We start from the raw sequence: 11,314 nt of genomic DNA, 5'->3' as shown, positions 1-11,314 counted from the left end.
CCCAGAGAAGCTGTGGCTGCCCCATCCCTGGAAGTGTCCAAGGCCAGGTTGGATGGGGCTTGGAGCAACCTGGGATAGTGGAAAATGTCCCTGCTCATGGGTTGGTTGAGATGGGCTTGAAAGTCCCTTCCAACCCATTCTACAATTCTATTCTACCCTATTCCATTTCTTTCTACCAAATATGAATGGAATCCACCTTTCTATTTGCAAGACTAAAATTTCTCCCGTATCCCCTGACTTTGAAAGCTCTCCCAGAAATTTTGCAATTTTTGTGTGAGTTACACTAAGTGGAATGTAGAGATAATTCTCCAGATGCTTCCTAAACAATTATTGCTTGATGTATTATTCACTTTACTTTCAGTGACACTCATGCCAAGATGCTAAAGCCAAAGATTAGCCTGTAGGAAACCAATCTTGCCTGTTACAGTTAATTCTATGCTATTCCTTTTATGAGCCACTATATCAACTTTGGATCAACATATCTTAAGCTTCATCTTTAGCATCCTCTGAAGTTTTAATCCTTTGATGTATTAGAGGAGATATCATAACATATATTAAATCATTATGCTTTTTTTTTTTTAACTGAAGAAAGAAAGGTAAATGGGATCAATAGGAATGTTTGTATCTATGATTTTCCACAACACAACTGGGGCTGTCTCCCACTAGCAATTGTTAGTCCCACAGCAAATAATAAATTTGATTAAAAAATCCATTCAAACAAATAAATAAAATGACAATCAGTAACAGGGGAACAAAGCATTCAAATTCTACTTAATTAGTAACAAACTTGCAAAAGGTAAAAACACTTACAGAATCAGAAAGAAAAAGACATTTAGAAAAGAAAAGCTATAACATAAATTTCCTTCAAGCTTTTGAGCCTTCCTATATAGCAAAGAGTTAATGCAGCTTTCCAGGCAGCCTGAGTGTTTTGGAGCAGCTACAGAGGCTGAGCATCAACACCCTGATTGCTTAATCCAGTTGTACTTCCTGGCTGAACAACCATCCCAGGGAAGATGGAGGAGAGAAAAGTACTCTGTGGGTCTTAAAAAGGTGTAATTTGCTACAGTTCAAGGACAGAAAGTGCCATTAAACTGCTTCTGCCTCCTGCATTTCACACATTATCAATTTACCCTTTAATACTGGTATTTTATGTTCTTCTGCAGTACTTTGGTGTCAGACAGAGCAACACAAAGCAGCGTGGGCACCTCTGCCAGAACTCCAGGGACTGTTATTTCCCTTTCTGCCCCAGTGAAACAGCCTCTGCAAGCGTGGCTTTTGTAAGGACAGGAGCAAACTCAGCTGGCTGTCAAATCAATCATTTGTCACGTTATGATGGATATCTGAGCATTCCATCAAATTACCAGGATTCAGAATGTGGGATCTACACAGTACGACCCTCAAGCATTACACAGACCTTCCACTTTCCTAAGAAATGCAAGTGGTCACTATTCCCAAGTATACTTAAAAACTTTATCTTATTACACCCACTGCATTACAACATATAATGATAAAAACTGGCTTAATTCCGTGCTTTTAAAATTCCAGTTAATAACAGAGTAAGGATTTTCCCAACACAGTTATAACGTATCACGCCAGGTTTACATTTTGTTCTCTTTTCAAATCCATCCTCTCCTAAGAAATAAACACAGCTTAATGATGTCCATAACAGGCCCATAAAAAATGTCCTCTCCCAAAACAAGGTCAGAACTTATCGAAATTCATCTGCTTTTCCTGTTTAGATATTTGATGTTCCATATCTAAACATGGGACTACTAAAAGGGCTGAATCACTTGTGGCCTTAGGACATGAAATACTTAAGTCTGCCATCCATAATCTATGGATTTGAATTCAACACAGGAAATGAGATTAAATATAATTCTTACTGCTGGAACAACATTCACTGCATTTTGTAAAAATGAATTTAAGATCCCGGTTCACTCCAGTTTGAAAGGTGTTTATTGCACAAAATACACACATTAAGCTCCTCTGTCATTATCTTTATCACAATAACTCAAAAACCATCTACCAGCCTTGGAAATTCTGCTGTTGCACCATGGAGACAGGAATTACAAACCTGGGAAACCTCTATTGCTGCTGCCTGAGCAGTGGAGAGAAGCTGGAATAAAAAGCACTTCTTCTAAAAAGCAGTGATTTAATATCAGGTACTAATATCAAGTTTACCTATAAATTATGCATGTTTCCCCTTCCCTCTATGCTTCCAGCTACATCCACACACACCACTAAAACAGAATGGAAAGGGAAAAATGTACCAAGCCAGGCAGAACTGGTGCCAGCCACATGTGTCTGCCATCAGTCGTGTCATTGACTCTGTCAATGAGTTTGTCTGGAGTTCGGATGTCTCCAGACACATCTTCCAAAATGTTGACACTGTCTGGAAAAGCAGCAATGTCTGAGAAAAGCTTTAAGTGTGAAATAACTGAAAGCAACATTTCAGAAACAGCACATTTAAAGGTTCATGCTTGCTGTCCCCAACTCCATGGACGAGTATTCACCGTGACAACAGTGCTCCAAGTGCTTCACGTAAGTAGTGTGGGGGCACATTTTTAAAAGCAGGACAACCCTTAAAGACTCTGGCACTCCAATTTATTTTTAAAATAGCAATAAACTTACTATTTAGTTTATTTTCAAATATGTATTTATGACTTCATCAATAAAGTTCTGTCATCAGGAACAGGCACATCTCAGTTCCTTGGTGACAAAGCCCCATCTTTTATGATAAGCTTGTGAAAACTCCTCATATCAAACCTATCTCAAGGTAAGTATCCTTGCAGGAGGTAGCCATCAGACTAGGGTTTGCTTGGGTTTCTCAAGGTTTGTGGTAAAAATCACTAACTGTCTAATAAGACCTTTTATCAGCTCCTTGAGAGGGAAAGATTAAACCTCCCACTGAACAGGCAACCAGATTTTCTCTGTAAGAGAATATTTATGTTAAAAACATATGTATGTTAAAGACATGTATGTTAAAGACAAAGAAATGTGGATGGATGGCACTGTCTTCAGCATTATAAATCCTGAGCAATCCAGTTTCAGGGATATTAATTTCCCTTTTATCCTGCTTTCTAAAAGGCCTGAGTCTCTAAGTATTTATAAAGAATTTCAGGAATAACACAGCAATGCCTCAAGTGTTTAAGAAAAGCTCCAGACTCAGGAGTGAATTATCACATTAAGTACTGCACTAAGACAAATATGCTTTTTTAGGATCCCAACACATCCCATCAACCCCACTGTACAGGCAGGAGCAGGAGATCATTCAAAAGGAGCTGAGGGTTCTTTACCTGGCACTGGTTTGCACTGTAAAGCCATCCCAGCTAAGTTAAAGATCCCTTGCTCTTAAAACCAATTTGTTACTTTTCAATTTCAAAATGCCTCTTGTCCATTACAAATGTTTCAAGTCCATCACTATCACACAAGATACAAACAAAAACTGGGAAAAAGCCTTTATTGCCTTTTCACTGTATCTCCTATTTCTTAGGCAATGAGGATCCTTAGAGACATACAATTCATGCAGCATTTGTGCTATTTATTCTTTCTAGTTGGCTAAGAAGTGTTTCTGCCATGTAAGTGAACCATGTGAATTGTATGTTGGGTATTGTATCTGAACTGTATGCTGGGACAGAGCATGGAAGTGTCACCTTGATGACTGCCAATCTCACAAACATGCCCTTCATTCCCTCTGTTGGTTATCCAGGGAACACTGAATCAAATTCAAACCCTCAGCCCTGATCTCCATGACTGGATCAAGTTTCTGGAACAGCCTAAATCTCCAGAACAAGAGCTATGAAAAATTCCTTTCCTGAGGCCCAGTGAAAGCTTCCACAAAAAAAAGGCACCGAGTTCAACCTTTTCTTGTGAATTTACAGCTCAGCAAACTTTCTGGTCCTTCCATTCCTCAGAAGAAATAAATGTCAACAGCAAAAAATACCATGTCCTTCTTAAGCCTTCCCTTCTCTAACCTTATCCTGCTTTACTGGTGCATCCCAAGTACATACTTTTCTGAAACTATATAGAATACATAAAAACATACAGAAGCAATATTCATCACACAAAAAGAGAGAAACAGAAGCAGAGTTAATCACACAGGATAAACTGGAAATGGAAGAAGTAGCAAGTGATGCCATACGAAAATCTGAAGGGAGCAAACTGTGTGTCCACAGGGACAGAAGTGCTTGGTGTGAAAAGGATACTGTTCTCAGTTAGTAAGATTTGGTCTCCATGTTCATTGAACAACTCCAGTCCATTCAAACCAATGTAGTATGGATCACCCCAGCTTGTCAGGAGCTGAAACTGGAAAACAACTAAAAAGCAAAATGCTGTTAAGGAAAAATTTCAGTACTGTTACTGTGTCCTAACAGACTATTTAATTTGCAGTTTGAAAAAGTATTGTGCAGCCCACACCTCCATGTCCAACACTCTTATTTGCAGTTCAGGAGAAAAAGCTATCAGAGTATCTGAAAACAGGCCACACATTCATCTATTATGTTCCATTTATTTATTCCTAAGTCATACTTTCTCATGTTCTTGGTATCCTGTTAACTTCTTAAAGCATTAGAAATTGTTGGATTCAAAAAGCTCAGGACTCATAACCACAGCATATAACTCTTAAAACATTCTCTATGACAAGTAAGAAAATGACAGAGGAGGATACAACCACATGGCATTAAGGGTGCTTCATAGTCCATGCTGGCTTGTTCCATTCTCTTTGATCCAGTCCTGCCAAAAAAACCAAGACAAAACAGGTTTTTTATGTACCACTGGCTCATTCAGAAAAGAAGAGAACAAACCCAAAGGACTAAGCCTCTACAAACAGCCTCCCTGGCCCCTCCACCTGCAATTATGGACTAGACTGTCCTCTGATCTCAATAAAATCTGGGTAACAGTTTATAATTAAGACCCAATTAAACACTCTGCTCTAAGTGCTCCATATTTTCATCCAGGTGTCTCGTACAATTGAGAGACTACAATTGAGAGAATAGGGAAGAATAGGAAGAATAGGAAAACAGTGAAGAGAAATCATGTGGTTCAGACAACAGAAACATCCCACTTTACCTTCTGTGCACTTTATTAGTTGGCTGGGGCTGCAGACAGTCAAGAAAGAGAATCTCTTGGGCAAAGTCAAAGTGGCAATTTCCTGGTCCCTTGCGGATGAGGAACCCCTCCGGCGGGGAGATGCTGTGCCCATCCAGCAACACGTGGACCACCTTGGCCTTGTTTAAAACAACAGAACATGAGTTTACATGACATGACACAAATTAAAATAGATTGCAAACAACTGCATTCACTTCAGAGGCTGAAACAATTTCAGTTATTTTGCTGGTTTTATTTCATTCCTGTGTAGTGTGACATCCTTTGGCAAAAGAAAGTTTAAGCCTGCAGATACCAGTTGCAACCCTCAGTGTGCAGTTCAGTGTCATCACTGACGTTGATGGGGATGGGAGAGGTGAGGATTTGGGGGGGAAAATATAAAAGAAAATGTATTTACAGATCCTTCAATTAATGCATCTCACTAGATCTCAGCAAACTGAAGCTTCCCTTCACAGACTGGAACAGGCCACCAAGGGAAGTGAGGGAGTCCCAGTCCCTGGTAGGATTTAAAAGATGTGTAGATGAAGCACTTGGGGACATGGTTTAGTGGTGGCCTTGGCAGTGCTGGATTTACAGGTGGACTCTATGACCTCAATCTTTTCCAACCTAAACAATTCTGATTCCTGAGCCTGCAGCAACATTTACACACGTGATCAGAATGGAAAAACTCGGCTTTTCAGCCAGCACATGTCACAAAGGTGATTTTAGGAGACAGTAGACTCATCATGCACCTGAATGCACTGCTGGGTTAGGCCTGATTGCTCAGCCCTGGCTGGAGCCACCCTTCCAGAAATCCCAGAGTGTGGTGCCCTCTCCAGAGCAGCCTTTTGTGGCTCTGTTGCATTTACAGAAACCTGTCTTTCACCAGGGCTATTCATCTTTGTGGCAGGTGGCACTTGGACTTTTCCAGGATCATGCAAACTCATCTGCCAAGCAGTGCTTTGTGTAACCTAAGGGCATATGAATAAAGAAAAGGTACCTGCACCAGACAGAAAGAATTGAGCTGTGTCCACATCATAGATGCAAACACGTCTTATACAAGCTCTGAAGATTAAACTGAATAATTCAGTCATATTTATTCAAATGATGCAGGAGCCCTGGCCCCTTCACCCTCCCCCATCAGCACCATCTGGTGTTGTGTCCACGATCCCAGTCACAGAACAATTCGATCATGCAGCAACAATTAATCACTGCATCTTGCCCTGAAATATGTTAAATTTAACTTAATCATAAGCAGTATTTATTGCCCTGAGTCTTTCATTAAGTACCAGTGTGGAAGGAATAACACCTGTAAAATGTAACAATGTGCCCTTATAACTGGCACTACAATTCAAGCCTGCTGATTAATGGACTGCACCAAAACAGATTCATTTATTTAGCAAAAAACTTAATTTAGTCTAAAGGTAAGTTTTCTTATCTTTAGATTTCATGCTGCCCAATATATAAAAGATAATTTGAGGTTAACTTAGGCTTGTATGCAAATATTTTCATTATTAGGATCTATTAAAAATATATATGCAATATTTATAGTTAAAATTCACATTTCAGGTGTCTATCTAAGAATTTTAACATATTCTGAGCATTCTGCTAGTCCTGTATATTATCAGTGACCTGATATTCATAACAGTTCTCACCTCTTTTCCATTTGTAAAGGATGTTTTATCCAATTATAATTACATGCAACATCCCAAAAGAAACTAATCTTCAGGAAGATTTTTTTTTTTTCTTGGTTTGAAAACCTCGGGTATTTTACTACACTAGAGGAGGTGCTCAGTTCATTTCCAAACAGCCTGAAGATTAATTAGGAAGGAATGTTTGTGTGACTACAAAGTATGGAGAAATAAGTATTTCTGCTCTCATCTTTAATACACTTGGGAGCAAAGAAAGGGAATATCCTTTTCATATCAGAAACTCTGCGTGCTACTTTCGAGCTGAATAAGTCTGTCAGGATAAGGAGGGGAAGTGAAAAACCCACTGAAATACACTTTCCCAAACGGACACACGTCGTGAATGGGAAGTCTGGAGCCTCAGAGATGAAATCTTACCTATTATACCACAGCTGCTCATATTTATGTGCCCTTTCCAGCTCTCATTCCTAAGTAATTCTCATCATCTGAGGAGGCACTTGGCCGTCACATATTGCATTTTACAAATGGCATAACAAAGCTTTCACAAGGTGATTTTTCACAGAGCTGGAAATAGCACCCAAGTCTTCATTCTGACAGTTCCCTGCCATTACCCTCTCACACTAAAGCTGTGAATAGAATCCAGCAGCCTGCAGCTGCCTAGAATATCATCATATCTCATGCCCAGGGACTCTTTCTTAGAAGGAACAGCAATACTTCAAGAGACAGATGTCATGATGCCCCCAGGTTTACAGCCTAAAGCCTCTTTACTGTGACCCAGCCAATATCTTGCATTTTCAGTTTTCCAAATCATTTATTTTATCCTTTTACAGCACTGCATTTATTTTATCCTTTTAAACTGTACCCACTTTAGATTGTACTCCTTTTAATTGTACCCACTAACTGTTATGGGACTTTCAGTAGGCTTGCAGGTGGGCACCTGTATCACACTCACTTCTTCTTCTTACCTAGCCAAGCAAACTGCTGAAAATATACCTTTCTTCCTTTTTCTTCTTGGTTTGGCCTCCAAATTCCACGTTAGATTTTAGAGATTTAGTAAGCACTGCTCAGCAACAACATCAATGTGTTCTCAACATTATTCTCACCCCAAACCCAGGAAGAAAACTAACTCTATCCCAGCTGAAATCAGGACACAAATGTCACCAAAACCCCTAATTTATACAGGGGGTATATTGAGATGGGAAGCTCAAAATGCTCCAGAACCCTCCCATGTGTCAAACATGCTGGGTTAATGCAACGTGGCACAAAATGAGGTGCCATATGTTGAAATCTCCAGATCAATTGTGCTTGAATTGAAAGATCTTATGCTCTGGCCTTCTGGGAGTCTTTAGCACCAAGAGCCCCCGTGCTGATAGTAAAAGATGCCAGGCAGTGCTCACATTAAAGCAATTCCTGAAAGGTAAATTTACACAAAGACACAGTTGTGTAACTTTGCCACTATCTTGCCCAATCCTATGAATGTTCCAGGCCTCCAATTTCAGTTGTAGATTTTTTTCCCAGAACTCTGCTGAGCCTTTTTGTCCTGTCTCTCAGTTTATTACAAATCAACGTTTTTCTTCTTATCTACTGATTGAATTTGGACATCAAGAATGCAACAGTTCTGTGCAAAAGGGGAGGTCTGGAAACAAATGGATCCATAAACTTTCTGTGCAGTGAACAGCAGCTACTGTTTCATTATCATTTCAAGTGCAAATACAGCAGAGAAACGAGGGACAGCCAAACTCAGATTGCCAACAAGGTGTAAAATTATCTCCAAAAGGTGCCAATTGCCAGTCAATTCCAATAATTCAGTATGAAAAAAACAAATATAAACCAAACAAATTTGGAAAAAGAAAAGAGGAGGTATGTTTTACATTTTTAGCTAAACTATTTCAGCAAACTGTTTAAAGATATCAGCTTTCCCAGTTAAGGGTTCAAGTGACTCTTCTTGCTTCTTGGAAGAGGCAGTATTGAATGGCCTTCTGAAACTTAACTAAACAGAATTTCTATGGGAAAAGTTTCCCTCTTACATCATTCCCTGCATTCCAGGAAACACAGGATCGTATGGTAGGTCTAAATATTAGCTATTGAGAGGATACCTCTTGAGAATCATATATCTCGAAAATAATATGTGGTATTGTATGTGTCTCTTAGAAAAATCAGCTTTGAAGATTTCTTTAAAGTATCTCTGGCTTTTTTTTCAATGTGTGCTGTTTGTGGAGACAGGAATGCATTAAACCTGCCACAAAATTCAGACTCAGACAATCTAGAGAGATTTATGGTGTTCCATTAAGGCAGCTATATTCATTCATCATAGTACCAATTTTCCAATGCACTGCTGTATATTTTTGCTGGCAGTGCTCCTTTTCTTTTACTTACCCCTCTGTAGGTATCCTCTGGAGATTTATTATAGTTCCAAAAGCGAAGCCCTGCGATACTTTCAATTTTATCAAAATGGATTGTGAGCAGATGATCTTCTCCAAAAGAGAAAGGAATGAGCCACATATGGTCATCCTCTACTGTGATATTAGTCCCATCTATTAACCTACAAAGAGAAAAATCCATTAGCTGCAGGAAGGGAGAAGCTGGCTTCTCTCATGGAAAGCAGTGACTTTACTAGATGTTCAGTTCATTCTAGGTGCTGCTTTCAGCTTCCAGGGCTTCTTGTGCCCATGTGCATGAATTAAAAAGCACAGTAAGCATCAAAAATAACAAGCAATTATTGAATTAAAGACAGTGGGGGGAGAAAAACCAGTATTTTCTTTAGCTGGGTCTGTTTGAGGAAAACCAGCAAAATCCATAGGTTTTCCCCGTGTGAACAGGGGTGGGCAGAGGAAAGCTCAACTACCTTTGTACCAAAGTGGCTGAAGGCAAAACTCTAAGGCCCAGCCACAATGTAATTTATTAATATAGTTCCATGCCTACACTAGTCTGTCTGGCACTCTGCAGTGTGTTACTATGCCAACACAACTCTACTGAATCCAACAAGGAACTGGATGGCAGCTGGATAACCCTGAGCAGAGCCAGAGTTTGCTCACGTCCTTCTTCATGCCCACAGTCAGCCACATCCCTACTTTTTTTAGAAAGCTTCCTACCAGCAGGACAATGTCTTTTCATAACAGCACAGACTTCAGGCTGGCTAGATAAAGTTAAATCTGTTATTTCCTCATTTTGGAATCCTGACTTTATATTCTCCTACTGCAAACTACGGCACACAAAGATGGAGTAACGAATATGAATTAATTGTCCACTGTAATTACTTTGGTACACTGCCCAAAAAAGTAACTATATACTTAATATTTATTTAAAAGTTTAATGGAAGAATGAGTGCCAGACTTGGCAGTTCCTTAAAGAAAAAGATTTGAATAATGACTCTTTCACAGAAGAGCTGATTAGGGAGTCCATGAGAGAAGACATAATTCTTGACTTGAAGAGCACACAGGACTTATTCCAAATGCCACAGCTGAAGAGCACTGTAGTGTACTCAAATTCAACATGCTTCCAGAAATACCAAAAGCCAAAAAAGCCTCTATTTCTTGTGCCCAAAGAAGTTCTTAAGCAAAACAATCCAGTATGTAAAAGAAAGATTTAAAAATGTATCTCGCTTACTAAGAAAGACATCAGAAAGGGGGAGGACTTGAAAACTCAAAGGCAGCCTGGCTCAGTAGCAGGATAAACAAATTTATTAAAAGCCATCTTTCAACAAAATTAATGATCAAAAAACCCCTAAATTGATAGGATTGTAAACTCTGGAAGGTTAAATGTGTGTGCACAGGCCAAAAAACAGTAGGAAAGCTGGCAAGGAAAAGGCACCATAAATAAAATTCCTAAAATACATCAGGGAAAATTTCTTAGATCTTAGTGCCTACAGATGAGATTTTCACACAAATAGGCAGAAGAAACAAGTAATTATATACAAGTAAATTTGATATCTGCATTAGTCAGATTAGCAGAAATTACAAATAACAGAGTTAGTGCACATGTAAATAAATATAAATAAATACAAAATTCTAAGGAAGACTCTACAGAGACTTTGAAAAGTCCTAATTCATAAACCCAGTCACAGACCATAAACATGCCAGAGCAGAGGACTGCAACTGAAAATACCCTTTAAAATGGAGATATGACTCAGAAACAACAGGATGCAGCTTCAATAACAACCAAATGCCAAGTCCTCTCCAGATCTACAGCTTGTGATTTCTATACTGCTGCCATTTAGGAAGTACAAGTTAATTTGAGGAAATATACTTGTCAATGAATAAAACTTCATTAAAATTACAAAAAAAAAAAGCTGCAAAAATTGCCAAAAGAATGGCACCTATCTGTGCAATTCCCAAATACATCCTCACTGTTTGCTAAGTTGAAAATTTTCCTTGAAGTTGTCCAGAAATCCTGCATAAATATCAGTGAATATGCACAGACAGATGCTTCAGAACACCCACATATCTTCCTGGAAAGTCCTTGGCAGAAATACCAACCAGGCCTGTTACCATCTCCTAACTCAAACACCAACTTTTGGAAACATCTCATTCATGTTTCTACAACAAGCTGTTCCTGGGCAGCTTGTGAATTCCAAGAATGAGCAG

The 11,314-nt window shown here is 39.1% G+C and overlaps 1 protein-coding gene across 1 annotated transcript in view; it reads right to left on the bottom strand.

Moving 5' to 3' along the window:
* The window catches only part of KIAA0556 (KIAA0556 ortholog), a 58,129-nt gene that overhangs the window by 7,668 nt on the left and 39,147 nt on the right, over positions 1-11,314 (bottom strand). Inside the window, exons 18-22 of the mRNA XM_017808683.1 lie at positions 9,108-9,273; positions 5,068-5,225; positions 4,667-4,731; positions 4,206-4,316; positions 2,271-2,410 (exon numbers count right to left, since the gene is read on the bottom strand). Coding sequence (XP_017664172.1) covers positions 2,271-2,410; positions 4,206-4,316; positions 4,667-4,731; positions 5,068-5,225; positions 9,108-9,273 — 640 coding nt within the window. The remainder of the gene's footprint in view (positions 1-2,270; positions 2,411-4,205; positions 4,317-4,666; positions 4,732-5,067; positions 5,226-9,107; positions 9,274-11,314) is intronic.

This window comes from Lepidothrix coronata, unplaced genomic scaffold (assembly GCF_001604755.1).
Source record: "Lepidothrix coronata isolate B3197 unplaced genomic scaffold, Lepidothrix_coronata-1.0 Scaffold24, whole genome shotgun sequence".
Lineage (NCBI taxonomy): Eukaryota > Metazoa > Chordata > Aves > Passeriformes > Pipridae > Lepidothrix > Lepidothrix coronata.
This window is presented reverse-complemented; position numbering and strand designations above follow the sequence as displayed.